Genomic DNA, 24,587 nt, shown 5'->3' on the forward strand with positions numbered 1-24,587 from the left:
TTCTTCTCCGAAAGAATATAGGCAATTCACCTTCCCTCCTAAGGCAACTACTTCAAGATGTCTCAATTATTTTGAGCCTTAAATTCCAGCACGATAGAAAAGTTTTTGGGGGATTTCCTTTAAAATATTTTAATTAATTTAAATGAAGGGTAATATATACCCAAGGTTAACCCAATTTTAAATACATATACAATAAAGTATCCTTTCAACCACTGATCCCCATATTCTAATCCTGATGCAAACACTTCTAGGGTCTTATGTGTTCTTTCAGAGATATTTTACCTAAAAACAAATACCTACAGTTTTCTAGATAACCACTACTTGTTTTGAAAACACACTAAAAAAAAAAAAAAAAAAACACTAGATTGCAGATAGCACATAAATCCATTTCATCTTATCTTTCCATATCAGATTTAAATACCTCTCGTATTCATATTCTATTATATTCCATTACACAGATAGATGCTTTCCTTACTACACACAATGCTAAGAATACCTTTGTATAAACATTAATGCCACTACCTAATGCTTTAGGAAATAAAAACTCTCTAGCAGTATGACAGAACTGGTGGGATTAAGTTTTAATTGAATGGTACGTTACAAAAAACAAACAACAAAAAGAGTAGAGAAAGATAATAGGGCATTACAGCAAATACCTTATGTTCCAGATAATTATGGGCATGCCAAAGATTAAAGTATAATAAATAATAATTACAGGTTTATTAGCACACTGCATTCCCAGACACAAAAGTGAAGGGAGATAAATTCTTTTTTTTTTTTTTTTAATATATTTGTAGCTGTAGATGGACACAATAGGTTTTTTCTATTTATTTTTATGTGGTGCTGAGGATCGAACCCAGGGCCTCACAAGTACTAGGCAAGTGCTCTACCACTGAGCCACAACCCCAGCCCCGAGATAAATTCTTATTATGAATCTGAGGCTATGTGCTGCTCATACCACTCCCTGTACCTTCTTGTCTATTCTACCAATGGATGCATTGGGAAGTATCTTCTTTGTATAGAGTGAAATCTACTTCCCACCAAGTAGTAGTTTTACTTGGGCCTTCCAAATCAATACAAAATAAGAAGGCAATGTCTCTCTCATAATCCCCTTTTATTAAATATGTGACAACTGTGTTGTCACAGTATTACAAATTTCAATAAAAATAAATTTCAATAGGATATACCAAAATAATAAGGAAAATGAAAAATTTTAAAATACCTATTTCTTAGCTTTATTTTCCTCTTTCAATCTAAAAAATAAATATCAAGTAAATAAAGAGGAAATGTCTAGGGCAAACAAATTACATATAGTATTTGTAAATATTTAATGTTCCTAACTCATTCCACTTCTTTTGGGAGGTGGGGTACTGAGGATTGAACTCAGGGGCACCTGAGCACTGAGCCACATCCCCAACTCTATTTTGTATTTTATTTAGAGACAGGGTCTCACTGAGTTGCTTAGCGCCTCGCTGTTGCTCAGGCTGATACTCCTGTCTCAGCCTCCTGAGCTTCTGGGATTACAGGCCTGTCATCCCACACAGCTTCATTCCACTTCTATTTCAGGGTCAAGTTCAAGCACCAGACACTTTTCTTATGCTAAAGCTCATATAACAGATAACATGTTATGCATAACATACACAAAAATTATAACCACTATGACCTTAATGGACATTTTCTGGTAAGGGAAATATAAATAAATAAACAGTGATAATTTTCACATAAGACTATCAAAAGGAAGCTAGGAGTGATGGCGCACACCTATAATCCCAGTGACTTGGGAAGTTGAGGCAAGGATTTTGAGTTCAAAGACACCCTCAGCAACAGTGAGGTGCTAAGCAACTCAGTGAGACCCAGCCTCCAAATAAAATACAAAATAGGGTTGGGGATGTGCCTCAGTGGTTGAGTGCCCCTCCGTTCAATCCCCGGTACCAAAAAATAAAAACTAAATTTATAAGAAAAATAAATAAATAAATAAAAAATAAAAGAGCCAGGGATATAGCTCAGTGATTTAGCACCCAAGCTCAAACCCTGGTACCTCAAAATAAATTATTAAGTAAAACAAAAATAAAAAGTCCTGCACACAAATCTTTAAACAAATCTGACTCATAAATTCACTTCTTTTTTTCCCCTTGCTATACTGGTGACTGAAACCAGGAGTCCTTTACCACTGAGCTACATCCTCAGCCCCTTTTCATTTTTTATCTTGAGACAAAGTCTCACTAAATTGCTTAGGGCTTCACTAAATTACTAAGGCTGGCTTTGAACTTCCAATCTTCCTACCTCAGTCTCCCAGGTCCCTGGGAATACAGTTATGTGACACACTTTTAACCACTAGGCTTAATTTTTTTTGTAACTAACTAAATATGAGAGATGAAAGAAATAGTTGTCTGCAAGTTTCTGGTGGGTGATGGTTATGAAATAGAGAGTCCCCTTTAAGATTAAAAGCAACAACCTGTAACTGTCCTTCTGCATCCCAAATTTCCTTTTCTTGAGAATCAAAACTGGAGGGAAAAAAAAAAAAAAACTACTCCAGGTCAGGTAGAACCAAGTAAACTGAAACTGATACATTCTCTGGCTAGCATAACCTAACTCAATCTGCATATGAATATGACCTGGGTTTTTTTTCTTGTTGTTGTTTTGTTTTTGTACTGGGGATTGAACCCAGAGGCCCTTTAGCACTGAGTCACATACCCAGCCCTTTTTTCTGTTGAGACAAAGTCTCACTAAAGTTGCTGAGGTTGGCCTTTATGATTCTCCTGTCTCAGTCTCTCCAGTCACTGGGATTACAAGTGTGCATCAACACACTCAGCTCACCTGGGTTTTGTTTATAATTTGTAACCACTTCTGTAGGACCATCAAAAAAACAATCTAGTTGCTTCTCCCCAGTCTGATCAAACTGCATAATATTCATTTTTCCTTTTAATATCTTTTTTTTTTTTTTTTCTTAAAAGAGCAGCAGACCAAACGCCAGGTGGGATCCAGGCAGGTACCCTGACTTGGTTACAGGCAACCAGACGTCTCTGCTAACTGTAGCAAGTGCAGTTTCAGAACTTAAAGCAGCCTCAATATTCCATTCCACAATAAAATTTCAAATGAGTATGTACAATATTGTCATTGAAGGCAGAACAGTATGGTTTGAGGAAGTCTCAGTGCTTCTTTCACAGATTCTCTATCCAGTAAAAGTCACATGGTTAAAAGGTTATATAATACAATGACAAACTTTTACTTAGGTACTTGTTCACTGAACTAAAAAGACCACTGAGATTAGAATTTAGAGGAAAAAAAAGAGATCACATTCCCACATGCCGTTAATAACTGAACCACTAACCAATAAAACAATCAGGGTGCATGCCTGTAATCCCAGAGACATAATAGGCTGAGGCAGGAAAACTGCAAATTTAAAGCAAGTCTCAGTAACTTAGCAAGATGGTTTTAAAATAAGAAAGAAAAATGGCTGGAGATGTAGCTCAGTGGTAGAGCGTTCCTGGGTTCAATTTCCAGTTTAAAAAAAAAAGATACATGCAAAAATATATACAGTGAATAAATTACAAGTGAAAATTTAAGCCCAAAATCATTAGGAATGGTTAATTGTACAACACACTGTCCAAATATAAAATTCATACAGTCCCACATAAACTCAAGTCAATTCTCTTGTCAGATACAATTGAGTCAGTTACACTTCTTGCTACATGTTAGATAAGTGACAGGGATGGGAAAAACAAATCCAGAACAATTTTAGCACCCATCACCTCTCTTGTCCCACCTCTTAATATCTAAAACAACTATCTGATCCAATGAATGAGGGATCCCCAACTCTAGGAAGGAATAATTAAGAAATAATTAAGACTAAAGCCTTAAAGGGTATTCCTAGAGTTTGCTACTAATTTCAGTTATTGACCTTGAGTTGATTTTTTTTATTTTTTCCCAGTTGATTTTTATCAGTTTTATCAGATGGAACACCTGTCTCCTTTGAGACAAGTAAAATGAATTATAACAAGTAGATATCAAGGCAAAAGTTTATAATAATTTATCAGAAACTTTAAAGACATGATTTGACTCAATCTATTAAATCTCAGGAGACGAAAAAAATAAACTAATCACTTGGATTCAAGAAAAATTCATGTGGAAGAGCAGCAGATCATTCTGAGTAGGCCAAAACACCAATAACCCTATGAAGAATTAGCAAAAAATGGTTAAAATCAAAAAAGAAATTTTATATATATATAATATATATAAAAATTTATATATATATATATATATAATTACACATATTTTTGTACTGGAGATTGAATCCAGGTATGCTTTGCCACTAAACTACATTTCTAGCCTTTTTCATTTCTTTTATTTTGAGACAGGGTCTTACTAAATTACTGAAGCTGGCTTGAATTTGAAATCTTTCTATCTCAGCCTCATAAATCACTAGGATTACAGTGCCCAGCATGAAAGTAATTTTTTTTTTTTTAAATGATTGAACTCAGGGGTACTTAACCCTGAGTCACATCCCCAGCCCTTTTTCTGTTTTATTTTGAGACAGGATTTCATTTAATTACCTAGGGCCTTGCTAAATTGCTGAGGCTGGTTTTGAACTTGCAATCCTCCTGCCTCAGCCTTCCAAGCAATGGGATTACAGGCATGCATCACTGTGCCTGACCACGAAATATTTTTTAAACCTATTTATCAGATGCTTCAGACAGATTAGATGGAATAGCAACTAAACAAAGGAATACTGTTGTATAGTTAATCAAGCCCTAAAAAAATAAAAGTAAAGATCCTTTAAAAGATTCCTGAAGATCTCAGGTTATAGTCATAATAAACAACATCCAAATTCCTGGCTAAATATAGGTTCCACTTGTCAAGAGAGTGTAAGTTTTTACTTTGTACTGAACAGGATAGTCAACAATCTCCACTACAGTTAATACAAAAATGTATTTCTATTTTTAGAATTAGTATGTATCAATCCATAATATATGGCTGCTGTTCTAGGGCTACCTGACAATCATTTACTTGTTCATAATTCCCTTTCCTCACTCTGAAACACTTAACTGCATCTCAGTCTCAGTTGACCTCCAGAATCACACAGAAAATAGCATCAACTCCGGATATAACGTTCTAAGCTTCCTTATTGGTTTCGGTTGTACTGGCTTCTTCTTGTACAATGTTTTTTTTTTTTTTCCTTGTAATACAACCCTCTAGAATTGCATCAAATCTCAGTAAAATCAAATATGATCTGCGGAATGAAAAGGCTTTGCATAATTCTACAGAAAGTCAACAATTACAACCATAATCCCATGGTAATTACCTTAAAGATGCTGATGTTTCATTCTTTTTTGGGGGGCGGGGGTACTGGTGATTGAATCCACTCTCAGCCCTTTTTTATAAATTTATTTTAAGACAAGGTCTCACACAAAGTTGCTGTGGTTGGCCTTGAACTAGTGATTCTCCTGCCTCAGTTTTCCAAGAAGCTGAGGTTATAGGCATGTGCCACCATACCTAGCTGTTGCATTACTTTATCAATAAATGTTGAAATATACTTTTTGAAACAATCAACAATTTCATGATTTTCATTTGAATTCACAAATGAAATCTGTGTTTTGTTTACTGGCTTATCTTTTTATTAAGTCTAGCCAGTATTCCTCTAATATAGGATGTTATTACTTGCTTTCTGTAATGATCAGCATATGATGCTTCTACTAAAATTTTCCAAGAATAAGACTAAATATAATACAAACTAAGAATACTTAAGTCTTTCTTTGAAGGTTCAAAAGACCCTTTGTAATCTTTTATCTCAAGGTAATAATAATTACTGTGTAGGAAGTGAGAATATAGGCAATGACTATAGGTTCCATCACTACCAAACTTTTAATCCCAGCAACTTGGGAGGCTAAGGCAGGAGGGTCACAAGTTCAAGTCCAGCCTGGGCAATTTAGCAAGACTGTCTCAAAATAAAAAACAAAAAGTACTAGGTGGTAAAGGGGCCCCTGGATTCAATTCCCAGTACAAAATATAAGGTTTATGTTCAAATGTATATTTTTTTATACTCAATGAAAATAGTTGTTTTTAATAAACACATGAAACTGAAAGGTTATGAATTAAAATTGCAATCTTATTTCAACCCTAGTATTCAATTCATTCACATATTTTGCTTTCATTGCTCAGTATTAACAACATTCTAATTCACCTAGGTACACTGTGCAAACAGTAACTAGATTTAAACAGCTCAACTAGCAGTCTTAGAATATTCTTCAATTTAGCTAAGCCAGAAGGAAGCACCCAAATCTTAAACTAAGCCCTAACACTATTTGTCAGGCATCTATCTCAACTCTATGAACATGTGCTACTGTAGTGTATTCTCATGTACAATCTTTAGTATGTAGGAAGGTGCAGATTTTCACTTTCTTTTGCAAAGGCTGGAAAGAAACACTATAATCAATGCTAAATATATACAACACTCAAATATATGCACAGTAGAAATCCATGTATTTCAACCATTGACATTAGTTTTTAAAAAGGAAAAAAAGCTTTAAAAATATATTATATTCATAAAACAACATGAAGGAACCTTAAATGCACATTCCCTAAGTGAAAGAAGCCAATATGAAAAGGTTACAAACATCCTGTGTGATTCTAAATTTCTAGAAAAGACAAAAACTATAGAGACTAGTAAAAATATCACAAGCTGTTCGGAATTTGGGGAAAGGAAAAAGGGATAAATAGGTGGAATTCAGGGGATTTTCAAGGCAGCACAAGTATTTTGAATAATACTATAATGGTGGATATATAACATTATGTACTTGTCAAAACCCATAGCAGGGTTGAGGATATAGCTCAGTTGGAAGAGTGCTTCCTAGCATGCATGAGGGCTTGGGCTCGATCCTGAGTACTGGAGTGGGATAAAAATGACAACAAAAAACAGAGTATCCAACACAAAGAGTAAACTCTAATGTAAACTATGGATTTTTGTTAATAATAATGACTTAATATTAGCATGTCAATTATAAAAAATATACTGCATTAATGCGAAACGGTAATAGTAAGTAAATTTGGGGGAAGAGGAAGGGTTAGGTATGGGGAGGAGTAATAGGATTCTCCTCCAAATTATTTTATCCCATTCTCCAAATTTAATTTTTTTTTTGGTAAAATGATTTTAAAGTTCATCTAGAATACAAATTTTACAGAAGAAGGTTTTTAAAACAAAAAGGCAAACATCTGATATTGAAATTTATTATACAGCTATAATAATTTTTAAAATTTTGCTCTGGTTCCTGAAAGCACAAATCGAAATCCTAATGCAAGGCTTTATAATGAAGTGCTTTCAGATCAATACAGAAAGGACCACTCAGTAAATGTTTGGACACATGCTTCAGGGGAAAAGCAGTTGGATCCCTGCCTCATATAGTCCGCAAACATCAATTCCAGATGGCTTAGACATTATAAAAATAAATAAAAGAATGTCTCAGGAAAATAAAAATTAATATTTATGTAACCATGATTAGTGAGGGTCTTCCAAAGTCTGATTCTAATAATCAAGGAAAAGACATAGCTTTCACTACATGACACCTACTTGCAGCACAAAGTCCTCCTAGAAAACAAGAAAAGTGTAAGCACTTCAAAGGTAAGAGATATATACATAGCAATGCCAGAAACAAACAACTGACAAAGAAAACAAACAGCAATGTATCCATACAAAAACTGGGGCTCATAATAATTTTAAAATATTTTTGATTAATTGTGGAAATACTTTTATACATTTTCTGCTTTTATTAAGGAAAAAACTTATAAAAGCATCAAAATAGTTAATATAATATTATACATAATAAAATCAGTTCAGATTATTGAACATTTACTTCATACAAGGCTTCAAGACAAGCATTTCACATACACTGTACTTAATCCCCATTATTCTATAAAATATAACCCGTTAATCCATTTGCTTAAAAAGTGAGATGGGAAAATCTGGAGAGAAAATTTATACTACAAAAGTACTGCCTGCATGTGGGATATGAAAATATATTTTTTCTTTTTCAAAAAAAGTGTTCCAATTTTTCTTATTTTGAAAAATATTCTATTTTTTCCTGATTAAGATTACATTTCAAATAGTTCCAGCTATTCTGCTTGTACGTTTAAGTTTTATAAACAGGTGACATCTAAAACCAGAAATCAAAAAACTGAGTGCTATGCCAGTCTTTATCATTTGATTTTTAGTTCCAGTTTCTAGGATTATGTGCTTGTGTATCTTTGTAAGTTACTCCAAGAGGTAGAATTATTAGGTCACAAATAATTTTACTTTAACAGTACTGTCCTCCAAGATGATTACAATTTTACTTTCTTATCTTAAACACTATACTTTCCTTCCTAGAAGTATCTACTTTTCTACACTAATGTAAAAGACCTGAAATCAAAATAGCTTTTTTATAGTAACTTATTTCAAAGTATTGGCTTCATTACTATTTAAATTCCTAAGTGTACTAAATCATGTCTTATACTCTAGATCTCAATATCTGTTTTTATTTAATTTTATCTTATTTACAGTCATCTTTCTAGCTATTTGCAATTTTGATTGTTACTCAATGTATAATTTCATATCATCTAAACAACTGAAAGTATCCTATATATTTTAAATACTTAAGACAAAGTCCCGTGTTTCAAACTTCTCTTTAGTTGTAACTCTTGTAACTACTTTGTAGTACTGTCATTTAGTACATAATTATCCACCTTTTCCACAAGGATATGTTAACAAAAACTTTTCTGAAAATCAGCATACTGTGTGTCCAGCATTTGTTCAAATTAGTAACCTGTCCAAAAAGTTGCCTTGACAAGGACTAGGGAGTCAAGAAGAGAGATTTTTTCTTCTCATATGTTTTTACACAGTTTGTCATTCCCATTAGCCTATGATAAAATACATTTAAGAAAAAATAAAAAAATTAAAGAAAATAGAATCTGTTCTACTTTATACTTTACAAATTCAGGATGGGTAAGTAGTAACTTAAAAATGAATGTCAAACTAGCAGATAGTCTCTTTTCCTCTTATAAAGCTCATTCTTTCAACTCAACCATACAATTCATCAGACATTAAGAGGTCCAACTCATTTAAAGCCACTAGATATTCTTCTAAAATTTTCTTTACTCAACTTATTAGGTTTTAATTCTCTTGTCAATGTTCATTCTGGCCTTCTAATAAATCTTGACAGAGAGAAAAGAAAGGAAGTAATTGCCTAGCAGCTGCAATTTGAGGTATCCAACAGTAAAAACACTACTACTAAACTGGCATCAGATCCTTCTGATAGCAATATACATCTAAATAACTAACCACCTTAAAAAGCAATCTGACCACAGAAACTTAAGAACATTCAAACTTTTGTGCTTCTATTTCTACCTTGCCCTTAGCCAATAATGATGCCCTTTCTCTCCATAGTCCCACCTGCTTAAATCCTACCAGTCCCTCAAATACCAGAAGGAATGCACAGCCCTTCAAAACCTTCTGCATCCTACTCACTAAAATGAATCTTGCTTTTCTGGTTCTATGACTCTATATTTATAGTACCACACATCTCTCTTACAACAGACTTGAAACTGCTTGAGGAAAGATTTAATGTACAAAATGACAACTCCCACATTTTAATGTTCATGAAATCTCTGAGTCTAGAAACCACATAGCGATTTAATGCAGCTGAGTTTCTTCATCCCACCAAAGGTGATATTAAATCAATGTGTACCAATAGTACCTCAGAATAAAAGGGGGGGGGGGTGACCCAAACCATAAATAAATGGAAAGATCAAGAATGTCATACACAGAAAACCTATCTATAGGTCAAGCAAGATTTAAGAAAAAAAAAACAGGAAATTTAGCTTCACACATACTGTCCAGAACTAGCTAAACAGATACCAGATTATCCTAAAAAAAGGCTTGAAGATCATTTCAGGAAGGTCTATTTACCCAGGGAAGTACTTGGGAAGCCGAAAAGCAACATGACCCCAGGGAAAAAGATGGCATAAATGTGACAGAAAGGTGTTCTAAAAAGAGCACATAAAATTTCAAGCTATTTCAGCTGATTCTTCTTAGACCAAACTGTCCTCACAGATGATTATTAAGAAGGAATGATGCAACAACACTGAGTCCATGTAAACTTTATTAAGAAGGCAGGGGGAAGATGAAAACAGAGAGAAAAGCATGCTTTGAACTGGTAGAAAGCCCTCGGAAGCAAAAAAAATTACAGATGAATATATTTTCAAAGAGATCAAAGGTAACATTGAACTAATGATAAAAGAAATTCAAAAGGATATAATATAGCCCAATATAATAAAAGGAAATGTCCCCTAAAACAACCAATTCTTTAGCAGGAAAAGTTACTCCATACCCAAGAAACTGATTCAGAATGAGTTACACCCAAAATTTGGCTTGGTAAAGATGAACATAAGAAAAAGAATACTATGGATACCCAGACAGAAGAAAACAAACACTAGGCTAAACTAAAACATCTCTAGTGCAACTTGTAATACCAAAGAATATTATCATCGATGGTTTCTTAGATTAAAATAAAGTCCGTTAAAATGCGATTTACACAATATTATTTACACAATACATTTACCATATAAAATACTGAAACAATACTATCACAAATCTCTTTCATTCTACCTTCATCCAGTCTCATTCTTCTGCTCAGAAGCAACGAATGTTAACAATTTAGTGTATAACCTTTTCTTAAAAAATATATTTTTAATTGTAGATGGACATAATACCTTTATTTATTCATTTTTATGTGGTGCTGAGGATCAAACCCAGTGCCTCATGCATACCAGGCAGGTGCTCTACCACTGAGCCACAACCCCAGCCCAATGTATGTCCTTTTAGGTATTTATCTATATGTGTACAGAGATGTATCTACACAGATATCAGCAGAAAATAAGTAAGTGCGTACGTGTGTGCATTTGTGTTTGGGAGGGGCTTTAAATGTAAATGTTTCATACCATCTCTTTTTCATACCATCTTATTTAGCAACCTAATTATTTCACTGAACTATAGATCTTAGAGCTTGTTTTCTGTACATATATGTAAATATACCACATTCGTTTTAACTGCTTTACAATATTCCCACAGGATCTATGTAGTATATTTAACATACCCTTCTGAAGGATGAATATTTTAGACTGGTAACAGTTTCTCACTATTACAAACAGCTTCAACAAACATCTTTTCACATAGCTATCCCTAGAGAAATATTTGCACACTTGCTGAAAAAGTTCTTTACAAAAGTTGGATCAAAAAATGTGCATACTGGGCTGGGGTTGTGGCTCAGCGACAGAGCACTTGCCAAGCATGTGTGAGGCCCTGAGTTCAATCCTTGGCACCACATGTAAATAAATAGATAGATAGTTATCCATTGACAACTAAAAAAATTTTTTAAATGTGCATGTTAAAAGATACAGCCAAATTAATCTTTAAATAAACTAACAAGCTGGGCATAGTGGCCCACTCGTATAATTGCAGCTACTTGGGAAGCTTAGGCAGGAGGATCACAAGTTTGAGGTCAGGTTTGGGGAACACAGAAAGTTCCTATTTCAAAATTTAAAAAGGCTTGAGGAGCTAAGCATGTTGGCACACACCTATAATCCTAGCAGCTTAGGAAGCTGAGGCAGGAGAAGTGTGAGTTTACAGCCAACCTCAGCAACTTAGTGAGACCCGTCTCAAAATAAAAATTCTTAAAAGGGCTAGGGATGGAGGCTGGGGAGATAGCTCAGTCGGTAGAGTGCTTGCCTTGTAAGCACAAGGCCCTGGGTTCGAGTCCCAGCACCCAAAAAACAAGGGGGGGGGCTAGGGATGTGGCTCAGTGGTTACGCACCCCTAGATTCAAGGGGGGGGGGTTGGGAGAGGGGTAAGCCTGGGGATGTAGCTCAGTATTAAGAGTCCCGCTGGGTAGGAAAAAAAGGACAAAATAAGAAAGGAAAGGACAAGACATAACTATTCAAACTTTTATTGCATTATGGTCAGCAAGTGAAGTCTATGTGATTTCTGCTTTTTGAAACTGGAAATTTTCTTTGTAGTTTAATGAGTGGAATTTTTGTAAATACATGAAGGTATCTGAAAAGATATGATATACAGGAGTAATGCTGACTCTATCTCGAATGTAGGATTACATAGTTTTGAATAGGATAAGGGGGATTGATGCTTATATTATGGTGTGTACTACTTTTGGTAATATCATTCTGTTTAATAAATAATGAACTAAAAACCAGAAAATTCTGATTCTTACTAGTTATGAAACAATTAATTTTAATTTCTCCTCAATTTATCTATAAAGGTATTTGTCATATCCACAAAAATATTTTTATATTATTCATACCTGTAAGGCCCCAAACCAATAAGAGCATAGAGGGTAGGCAGCACTCACTGCTGAGTTGAATCACATTTAATAGTACTGCTCCAATGATCTCCTTCCTTCTTGGGGCCAGTTGTTCCTTCTCAGGCCAACGACTTAGGGAGGCTGAGACAGGAGGATCGTAAGTTCAAGGCCAGCCTCAAAACTTAATGAGACCCTGGCTCAAAATAAAAAAGACTGGGGATATGGGCTCAGTGGTAGAGCACCCTGGGTTAAATCCCCAGTACACCCCCTCCCCCCAAAAAAAATTCATTCTCATTTTGTGGACTCAAAGATAGCACAAAGGATTTTACACACCGATTACTATTCAACCTATTAAAAATGCTACAAACGTTACAAAAATCAATCAAGGTGTCGAAATATAACTTATTTCCAAGACATACACGTTAAACATTTGCTTCCTCTTACACAGTAAATATACTTTCACATTTTCAGAAATGGGAGGAAAAAAGATTCTTCTTGTATTTTCACTAAAAACTAGACACTCTATTTCCCAGATTTACAATGCAATCTTATAACTCAAATTTTTGTTGCTTGAAAAACACTGTTAAATAGTTTCTTATCTAAAATTCCCTACAAATTTAGTCACCTGAAATTGGGCTCTCCCCTATTATACTGTTACCAAATTAAAAGCTCTCTTTTTGGCCATGTTTAAATAATCCTGATTATGAAGATAAAAGCGTGACTTCAGTGAGTATACACCAAGCATATGGAAGAAAAAAGGTCTGAACTGATTAAAAAACAAGAATGAGTCAGGCATGGCAGTGCACGCCTGTAATCCCAGTGGCTCAGTAGGCTGAGGCAAGAGGATCATCAGTTCAGAGCCAGCCTCAGTAACGGCAAGGCACAAAGATATTGTGTATTCGGACTAGGGATACAGTTCATGGTAGAGAACATGCCTAGCGTCCTTGAGGCCCTAGTTTCAATCCTCAGCACCCTAAAGAACAAAAAAAAAAAGCAAAGCAAAGCAAAGCAAAGCAAAGCAAACAAACCAAAGAACCAAAACATATATTTGCAATAATACAAAAGAACATACACACAGAGTTGTTCATTACAATATTATTTGTAACTATTAAAATACTGGAAACTGTCTAACGGTCCCAAACAAGGGAGATTGGTTGAAAAAACTATGGACTACATACAGTGGGAGGAAACTGTGGTATGTATACAGTTGTTTTAAAAAAAAAAAAAATGAAGTCTGGGCATATAGCTCAGTTGGTAGAGTGCTTGCCTCAAAAGCACAAGGTCCTGTGTTCAATCCCCAGCACTGCAAAAAAAAAAAAAAAAAAAAAAAAAGGCAGTTAAAAAATTTTTTTAAAAATGAAGATCTCTATGAACTGATCTGGAGTACTTCCATGAGATACTGGTAAGCAAAAAGTGAGCAAACAAACAAAAAAATGTGGTGCAAAAGAGCACACACAGGAGCTCAGGTAAAAAGCTCAGTAGTAGAGTGCTTACCTATCATATCAAGACCTTCAGTTCCATCCTTAGCACCACATGCCCCAAAAAAGACAACACACAGTATAAACCTCTTATTTAACAAAGAAGGGAGAAATAAGAAAATATGTTTCATATTTTTATTTTGAAAAATAAGGTTAATTGTTACAAGGGGAAGAAGTAATACTTTTAAGTATATACTTTTGCATAATGTCCAACATATTCAAAAAATTGAATTAACAAGGATGGAATGCAGCCCAAAACACTATAAACCATAAAACTAGAATAGAGGAATCCAACTATATTTAATAATATAGCCACAAAATGAGGGGGGTAAACAATTAAATGAATCAAAGTAACTTACCAACAGTATTTGATTATATAGCCCCAAGTCTTAGGCAGGGTGGATGGGGAAAAAATTGCATATAAATTCTGAACCATTTCCAGGTACTTTTTTTTTTTTTAATACTTTTTGTATTATGAGAGGAACAATTCTGAAACTCACTAAAAGTATTACAGGATTGAGCAACTGAACTGATGTGTTGTGCTATCTGGAAATCAGGGTTCTCATTATAAAAGCAAGAAGATATGTCTGTGGTAATGGGAGAAGACAAAAGAACTTTCTGGGCAAAGGCTTGTGTATAGCAGAGAGAGAGAGAGAATGAGAGAGAGAGAGAGAGAGAGAGAGAGAGAGAGAGAGAGAGAGAGAGAGAGAGAGAAGAATTAGAAATGATCACTGTAGCCTGAGTTATAAAATAAGTATGTATATATATGTATGTACATATCAGTGACAGGGACACTGCCCATAACTGGAGATATTTTTCACTGTAGTACTTGGTGGACAGAGGCCAGAAATGTGACTAAACAATCAACAGTGTACAAGACAATCCCTAGAAAGAATTAATGGGCCCAAACACTGAATGACACAAGATGGAGAAAATCTTAGTACATATCTGTATTAGGGTATCTGTATTTATTTATACATACATATATTTCCTGGCTCTGTCTACTTAAAGAACCCAGAAGCAAAGACACAACTTGGGCCCATATCTTGGTCTTTAGTACCGTTCCCCACTAAGAGGAACTAAGGAATATCGAAGAAATGGCTGACTCTACAGTTAAGGCAAGATAGGTACTTAAAAAACTTGGAACAAGCCAAGCATGGTAGTGCACACCTATAATCCCATCAACTAGGAAAGCTGAAAGACAGGAAGATCATAAGTTTGAGGGCAGCCTCAGCATCTTAGCAAGACCCTATCTCCAAATAAAAAGGGATGCGGATGTAGCTGAAAAGAAAGGATGGAAGTAGAGAAGGAAAGAAGGAAAATATAAGAACTCATAAATTCATACCAACAATGAAAAAAAACAACTAAATAAAAGGGAAAAAAAGAAGGTCCCTTGCTTATAGTAAAAGAAGTGCTAAATGGTAAATGTGGAATGACTGGTGGTATTAGAAAATCATTACTTTGCAACCACTGTACTAAAGACTGGCTCAAGCAAAAATTATCAATGGATGTTAAATCTAGGGGGAAATATTGATGGAAACCCAGAAGTTCATAAGATATTGAAGTATCTTCTCACTTATGCAAAATACAAATCTAACCATGAGAAAACAAGAAACAAATCCAAAATGAGGAACATTCTGTTAATAAAGATTACTCTTTAAAAATATCAATGTCAGGGGCTAGGGTTGTGGCTCAGTGGTAGAGCACTTGCCTAACAGGTATGAGGCACTGGGTTAGATTCTCAGCACCACATAAAAATAAACAAACAAATAAAGGTTAAAAAAAATGCTTTTTAAAAAAATCAATGCTGAGGAAATGTTTCAGATTAAATGAGACAAAAAAGACACAGTAACAAAACACAACACTTGATCCTGGATTGGATGATGTACTAGAGAGGAAAAGAAATGCAATGAATGATATAATGGCCAGGCCTGGTGGTGCACACTTGTAATCCCACCCACTAGGGAGGCTGAGGCAGGAGAATTAAAAGTTTAGATTAGCCAGAACAATCTAGAGGAACCCTGTCTTCAAAGCAAAAATAAACAGTGGGATGGGTATGTTATAGGATCAACTGACAAAACTGGAATAAGAAAAATAGATTACTGAAACTATTTGTCAACATTAAATTTACTGAAAATGCTAGGTGTACTATGGTTTTATAGAAGAACACCTTAATTTTAGGGACTGAATAATGAAGTGTCGGGGGTCTTTGACATATGTAACTTACTGTCCAACAGTTAAGGAAAAAAAACCACTGTGTGGCACACTACACACACCCTTATGAAGTACACATGATGCAGTAAATGGTACAAAATGTTAACAGTACGAAATAGATTAAACATAATAAACAGTCTTTGTAATAATTTTGTGGCTTTTTTATAAATTTGAAAATATTTCCAAATAAGGCTGGGGTTGTAGCTCAGTGGTAGAACATTTACCTAGCATGTGCGAGACACTGGGTTCAATCCTTGGTACCCCATAAAACTTTTTAAAAACCTAAATTTCCTCCTCCATACTCTTCATCTTGAAAGATAGAATGCTATATAAAATACTAAAAAATATGGAATGTCATAAAATAGCAGTTGTCAAACTATTTCACAACTCTCATTAATGCATTTGCATTTACTATCATTACCTACCTCACAAAATCCAAATCCTAATAACCTTTGAATGATAAAAGACAAAAACACATCAAAGCAAAGGAAAGGCACTGTCAATAACAAGAAGACATGCTGCTAGGCTTGGTGGCATACATCTACAATCCCAGCAATTCAGGAGGATGAGACAGAAGGATTCCAAATTCAAGGTCAGCTGGTCTCAGCAATTTAATGAGACACTGTCTCAAAATAAAAAATTTTTAAAAGACTAGGGGCATAATATATAAGACCCTGGACTGGGTGGGGGTAGGGTTATTTTTCTAAGACATGGATTCAAGGGGGAAAAAATGAGCTATGAAACATTTATCTTCCTACTGAACATAATGTAATTAAATGACAAACTTATCCCTAGATTCAGTCCCTGGTACCAATTTTTTAAAATAAGCAAGTTTAAGATAAGACTTATCAACTAACTTGCTTGTTTATTTTGCTTTAAACTTACACATGACAAAAATCACATGAGTAAATAATGCTGTGTTAAAGACCCAGTTTTTTAAGAGCAAACCAAATTGACAAACCAATAGGTACACACAGGTAAAAATAGTTTTAATCTTAAAATAAACCTCCCACACCTGTACTTTAATTTACTCTGTCTCTTATGAAAGAGAACTTTTTTTTTCTTAACATCGCAAAACAGAGAAACTTACAGTTCATCTCGTTGTCTCTGGGACAGCACCATTTTGGCTGTTAATGTCAAGCTTATTTGATATAGTGGTATGTCCCTCCTTCAGGAAGCCTCCTTCAAAAGGCTTTGCAATCCCTGGGTTTATAATTAAATATGCCACTAAGTGGCTTCCACACAGGAGAAAATGATTCTTTTATAAGTGAATCCGGTAGCCAGGAGTTATTCAACAAGTAAGGTTCATTCCACCTAAGGAGAAAAAGAGAAAGAAAAAATAACATTTTTTCACTTAAAATGTAAACTATTTCTAAATTATTAATTATAATACACATTTTCAAAGATGAGGTTTACTGTGTTTTTTATTTTATTGGTTCTTTTTTGTTATACATAACAATGGAATTCATTTTGGACTATTATAAAAGCATAGGATATATTCTAATTCAGTCCCTAGTACTTTCCTTCTCCCTCCACTCCTCTCTCCCAGTTCCCTTCCTCTACTGATCTTTCTGCTATTCATATTTTTTTAAATTAGTGTCTTATAGATGGCTAATGAATATTAGATATTTCAGCATAAAGTAAAAATATATGCCAAAATATATAGTATTTTATATATTTTAAATTACCTTCAATAGTTGAGACAAAACTGCATTATTTATGTTAGAATGTAACCTACAATTGCCTATTCCAAACCTTGTTACCTGCCAAATACACTTAATTTCAAATATTAACATAAACAGTGGTAGAGAACTTGCCTAGAATGTGTGAGGACCAAGGTTTCATCCTCAGCACCACACACAAAAAAACCCAAAGACCCAAAACAAAAAAATTTTTCAAACAAAATAACAACAAAAAACCTACTCTAAAGGACTCGAAGACTATAATTTTCCCTTAAAGACAAAACCAGTAATTTATAATTTACAAAAATGGTAATATAAAAAGCAAAAGAGATGATTTCATAAACTGAACAGAAGTCAAATAATGCCAGCCATAAATGAAGTGACCTTTAGGACTGACTATTAAACATCAATAATAGCCTTAGAATGGCTGGTTTTTATAATGGAAATAAACTGCTTAGCAATCTCCTGCTCTCCTAACTAATGCAACTACATCAAGAAACATTTAATTCATTTTGATTTATTTTGTGTCCCTCAGAAGCATGTGTTTTTTTAAAAAAAAATGAATTAACTACCCTAGATTCTACAAACTCACACAGTACTTCCCTCTAATCTAGCTTTTGGATAATATTACTTAACATTTCAGAGTCCTTATTGAATATATTTATAATGCCATAAAATCAGTTTCCACACTGTAAAAAGTAGTAATCAACTAAATGAGAGTAAAAGAAAGTAAATTTGTGGGGGGGGGGGGAATCAAGGTTTTATAAATAATCATTTTTCAAGCCAGGGGTGATGCCATATGCTTCTAGTTTTGATTACTGAGGAGTGAGGCAGGTTTACCAGAGCCCAGGAATTCCAGACCAGTTTGGACAACATAGTAGCAAGTTCCTATCTTAATAAAAAGCTGGGCCCACTAGTGCAAACCTGCAATCCCAAACACTCTGGAAGCTGAGGCAGGACCCCCCCACCGCCCCCCGCCAAGTTCAAGGTCCGATGCAACTTAGTGAGACCTGTCTCAAAATAAAAAAATAAAATAAAAAGAGCCGGGGACTTATAGCTCAGCAGTAAAGTGTTCCTGGGTTCAATCCCCAGTAGCCAAAAAAAAAAAAAAAAAAAAGCTGGCACAGTGGTATAAAGCTGGCACAGTGGCATACAACTGTCAATCCTAGCTGACAAGTCTGAAGTCAGCACAGGTGGGCAACTTAGACGCCCTCTCAAAGTTAAACATAAAAAGGGGTGGGGTGTAGCTAAGTGGTAGAGTACTAGCCCAGCATATGCAAGGCCCTAGTTTCCATCCCCACTACCAGAGGTGGGTGGGGGATAGGATCTCCAAAAACAATAGATTGTCTTGGTATACAAAATAGAGAGTATTTCGACTGGATTTAGGAAATGTATCTGAGATCGTTTCATCTAAGGAGGCTTCTGGTATATATAAAATCAGTCAAAAGGGGCGCTTTAAACCAATAGGAGCTAGGCGTGGTGAAGCAAGCCTGTAATCCCAGTGACACTGGGAGGTTGAGGCAGGAGAATCACAATTTCGAGGCCAGCCTCAGCAGTTAAGCAAGGTCCTGAGCAACTTAGTGAGACCCTATCTCTCAAAATAAAAAATAAAAAGGGCTGGGGATGTGGCTCAGTAGTAAAGTGCCTCTGGGTTCAATCTACAGCGCCCAAAAACAAAAAACAAAAAACATCCTTCAAGTGAAATAAAAGTGTAACAAATAGCTGATGGAACTACCCATCAAGAGACAGAGAAAAAAAGAATCATGGGTACAATTCTCATTCCATGCCCATGCCAGGCACTGCTCAAGTTACTGGGAATACAGTGGTAATTTCCAACACTATATAAAAGAAAGAAAGAAAACAGAGAAAAAGCAAACTACAGTTTCAAATATTAGCCATGAGTCAAAGAGTGAGATGCTCCCAAGTGGCAGGTGCTGATTTAAAGAGATTTTTCTCCATTAAGCAATTCTAGTAAATATAAGCAGGAATTTATTTTATGATCTTCAATGATTCTTTCAACAGGGAGCTTAGCTTGCTAAAAATGAAAACTGACACAGCTATCACCACTACTCCATCTAAATATAGAGAAATATGATTCATGTCAGTAATAGCGGAATTAGAACCAAACACAATGGATAATCTAAAAACACAACAGACAACTCTGGTATTTAACACCTACCAATTAAACCTCACTTTTCTAAGCACTAATTGTCATGAAGACAAAAGCATCTAGGGAAAAAGGACATGGTAGGGTAAGGATTATCTGATGGTATTGATGATCTAAATTATCTGTAGTTTTCTATTACCTGAGACAATAGTAATTCACTGATACGAGAATTAATCATATGAAATTAATAGTGAAAAAAGAGGCATGACAAAAATCCCTGCTTGGATCAGGAAAATATTACTATATTATTACATTATAGAGTCCAACTTAATTATGGAGTTCTAGTCAAAGAAAGAAACACAAAAAACAACTGCACTGAAACAGCAGGATTACTGAAGACTAATAAAACCAAAAAATGTATACTGAACAACAAATTAATGTATTAATTCAACAAACATACAGAACATTTGCCAAGCACTGTATTAAACACCAAGTTTAATGGGAAAAAGACTTGGGTCTTTACAGTTAAGAAATAGGAAATTAAAACAGGGTGAACAGTAAGAAATTAATAAGTGATAAACTAATGAGTGCTGACTCAGGATGAAGCTAAGCAGGTAAGTAGGAGGTAGAACAAAAACCATTTATCCAAAGGTCAATGAGACCTTGGATAAATTTTTTTTAAAAATCTGTTTAGGCAGGGACCAGGCCCATAATTCCAGCTGAAGTTTCCACTAGGAAGGTGTACAAACAAGTCAGTTCTGAAGAGAACTGATCTAAAATGAAATGGTTTAATACTTTTTACTTAGATGTGGTAACCAAAGTCATAGCAACAGATGAGATGACCCGGGGAGAATTTGCAGAGCAAGATGAGCAGAGGGACAAGCATAGAATCAAGGAAAACACCACCAACACCTTGCACGCCAAGACCTGGGTCCAATCCCTAACGTAAAAAAACGAAAAAAGAAGAAAGACAAAAATAAAAAACTTTTGGTCTTGGGTTGGGGTTGTAGCTCAGTGGTGGAGCGCTTGCCTAGCATGTGTGGGGCACTGGGTTCGATTCTCAGCACCACATATAAATAAATAAAATAAAGATTCATTGACAACTAAATATATATATATATATATATTAAAAAAAATAAAGGTCCATCAACATCTAAAAAAAAAAAAAAAAAATTAAGAAAAACAAAAAACAAAACTTTTTTTCTGTGCCCAAAGGCACACACCTATAATCCTAGCAACTCAGGAGGTTGAGACAGGACAATCACAAGTTCAAGGCTAGCCTCAGCAATTTAGCATGGCCCTAAGCAACATAGGGCCTATCTCAAAAAAATATAAAAGGGCTAGAGATGTAGCTCAAGAGTAAAGTGACCCTGGGTTCAATCCCCTGTAACGCAAGGAAGAAAAAAAAACTCTGTAAGTAGGGCTGCGCTATGGTATAATTCAGCAGTAAAGCACATTGCTTAGCTCACACTCAGGTCCTGGATGTGATCCCCAGTACCGCAAAAACAAAAACAAATTTTAGAATCTACAACTGGTTTTGAGAGTAAAAAGGGTTACACAAAAATAGGAGAGAATGTCACAAAAGTCAAGGTAGTGTTTACAGGAGAGACAATCAACAGTATCCAAAGTCATCTAATTACCCAGTAAAATAAAGTTAAAAGGAGTTGCCTGTATTCAGTATGGAGCTCGCTAATAACATGAATAAGAAAGGTTTCAGTAAAATAGCAGGGAAGTGAGGGGCTGCAGGTGTAGTCAGTGGTAGAGCATCTGCCTAGCATGTGTGAGGCACTGGGTTTGATTCTCAGCACCACATAAAAAAATAAATAAAATAAAGGTATTTTTAAAAATGGCAGGGAAGGGCTGGGGAGATAGCTCAGCTGGTACAGTGCTTGCCTTGCAAGCACAAGGCCCTGAGTTCGATCCCCAGTACCGCAAAAAAAAAAAACTCTGTAAAAATGGCAGGGAAATGATTTTAAATGGCAAAAACTATATTTAAGTGGGGAAAGAGATGGGATACAGATTGTACCATAAACAAATTTTAGAAGTTGATGGAAATACTAAAAATTAGTTTGTTTTTCTCAGTCAAATCAGATGGTTGACTGCTAATGGTAGGAAAAAAAGACACAGGACAAATGAAAAATGTGAATTTTAATATCGATATTTTCACTTGGGCTGGGGTTGTGGCTCAGTGGTAGAGTGCTTGCCTAGCAAGTGTGAGGCACTGGGTTCATTCTCAGCACCACATATAAATAAAAGAATAAACTAAAGGTCTATCAACATCTAAAAATATTAAAAAAAATATTTTCACTAACCAACATTGTTAACAGAGACAAGTAGACATGATGTATATAGTTATACCTACATAACTATATTTATATAGTGAAAGAAAAACAGTACAGTGAAAGAAAAACAGTACAGCACCTATGAAATATTTTTGTCACAAAAATCAAATCAATCTGATTAAGCATCTGGCTTCAACTAATAATCTGCAAAAAGTATAGAGGACATATGAAAAAGACACCATGGGGATACAATCAGCAAAAGCCCTATAAAACAAATGACCCAGTTCAAATTTCAATGAAAGAAAAAGGAATGGAAAGGCAAACCTATGTATTAAAAGAGACCAGTGACACATTTAACAATTGTGATATACAGACCATATTTACACTAAATCCAAACAAATTACGAAATAAACGAACCAATAAACAAGCATTTGGGGAAATCAGAATACTGATGGAATATCTCATATTAAAAAGAATTGTGAGAGGAGAAGGAGGAGGAACAGGGCGGGTCACTTGGACTTGGAGTGACTGCCTAGGGCTACGGGAGGTTGGCGGGAGGAGGAGGGTTGCTTGGACTCCTCGGAAACCGGCCGCTGTCCAGAGGAGGAGGTGTATGGCGGGTCTCTGGGTATCGGAGCTATTGTACAGGGCTCCAGGTGGCGGCTCAGAGGAGGGGCCGCATAGCCAGGCGATTAGGGGCAGAGCAGGGTCCCAGGAGCTAGGTGGCTTCTTGCTGGAAGAGCCGCAAAGAGACACGCCTAGGGACGGAGCGAAGTTTCCAGGACTTCGGGCAGAGTCTCTGGGAGAGGCAGCCTAAGGAGACTCGTCTGCGAAGGGTGAGGCTCCCAGGACCAGGAGGTAGGTCCGGGCCCCTGGGAAAAAGTTGCAGAGGAAGACAGCCCAGCCCAGGCGGTAGTTGTAGATTGAGGGGAACCTCTAGGAGGGGAACTGATCAGCAAGACATCCCCACCAAGTGAGTCTTCCCTGCCGGGTGAGGTTTTCCCACAGGGACGGTAAAACCAGAGACACAGGCACAAACAGGACTTGCCTCAGCCCGCAGCCTAGTTCCCCATTGGATGACCATTGGTCAACAAGTGGAGGCACCTCTGCCCACTAGCAGGGAATATATGCCACCTGAGGGTCACCACCCCTAGAGAAGCAGCTTCTTTGTGGAACTCCGCATTATCAACTTCCTCCAAGACTTCAGGATACTGAAGGATAAGAGGGGATATACTAGCAATCTTCAGGGACATTATAAGTCGATAGAGGAAATCTGCAATATCTTAATGACCCACTGATTCCTGAACAATATGAGAAAACAAGGGAAGAAAATGCCCCAAACAAATCTAGATGTTACATCAATAAAATCCAACGACATCATGGCAGAAGAAATGACAGAAAGGGAGTTCAGAATGTACATAATTAAAATGATTAGGGAAGCAAACGATGAGATGAAAGAGCAAATGCAGGCATTGAATGATGAGATGAAAGAGCAAATGCAGGCATTGAATGATAGCACCAATCGACAGTTGAAAGAACAAATACAGGAAGCAAAAGATCATTTCAATAAAGAGTTAGAGATATTGAAAAAAAACCAAACAGAAATCCTTGAAATGAAGGAAACAATAAACCAAATTAAGAACTCCACAGAAAGCATAACCAATAGGATAGAACACCTGGAAGACAGAACTTCAGATATTGAAGACAAAATATTTAATCTCGAAAGCAAAGTTGAACAAACAGAGAAGATGGTAAGAAATCATGAACAGAATCTACAAGAACTATGGGGATTATCATGAAAAGGCCAAATTTGAGAATTATTGGGATTGAGGAAGACTTAGAGAAACAAACCAAAGGAATGAGTAATCTATTCAATGAAATAATATCAGAAAATTTCCCAAATCTGAAGAATGAAATGGAAAATCAAGTTCAAGAGGCTTAAAGGACTCCAAATACACAAAATTAAAACAGACCCACATCAAGGCACATTATAATGAAAATACCTAACATACAAAATAAAGACAGAATTTTAAAGGCTGTGAGAGAAAAGAACAAAATTACATTCAGGGGGAAACCAATACAGATATCAGCAGATTTTTCAATCCAGACCCTAAAAGCTAGAAGGGCCTGGAACAACATTTTTCAAGCTCTGAAAGAAAATGGATGCCAACCAAGAATCTTATACCCAGCAAAACTTACCTTCAAATTTGACGATGAAATATAATCATTCCATGATAAACAAAAGCTAAAAGAATTTACAAAAAGAAAGCCAGCATTACAGAACATTCTCAGCAAAATATTTCATGAGGAAGAGATAAAAAACAAAGAAGCATATCAGCAAAGGGAGGAATTATCCTAAAGGAACTGTCAAATAAAGGAGGAACCAAGATGTGTCAAAAAATAAATAAATAAATAAATAAAATTTTAAATATGAACCAAATGACCGGGAATACAAATCATATCTCAATAATAACCCTGAATGT

The 24,587-nt window shown here is 35.5% G+C and overlaps 1 protein-coding gene across 3 annotated transcripts in view; it reads right to left on the bottom strand.

Annotated features, from left to right (window-relative positions):
* Positions 1–24,587, bottom strand: part of Pafah1b1 (platelet activating factor acetylhydrolase 1b regulatory subunit 1) — a 77,775-nt gene that overhangs the window by 23,209 nt on the left and 29,979 nt on the right. For all 3 annotated transcript variants that reach the window (XM_047544348.1, XM_047544349.1, XM_047544350.1), the window contains one exon: positions 17,124–17,347. In XM_047544348.1, coding sequence (XP_047400304.1) covers positions 17,124–17,155 — 32 coding nt within the window. In that variant the 5' untranslated portion in view covers positions 17,156–17,347. The remainder of the gene's footprint in view (positions 1–17,123; positions 17,348–24,587) is intronic.

Source organism: Sciurus carolinensis, chromosome 3, assembly GCF_902686445.1.
Source record: "Sciurus carolinensis chromosome 3, mSciCar1.2, whole genome shotgun sequence".
In the NCBI taxonomy this organism is placed as follows: domain Eukaryota; kingdom Metazoa; phylum Chordata; class Mammalia; order Rodentia; family Sciuridae; genus Sciurus; species Sciurus carolinensis.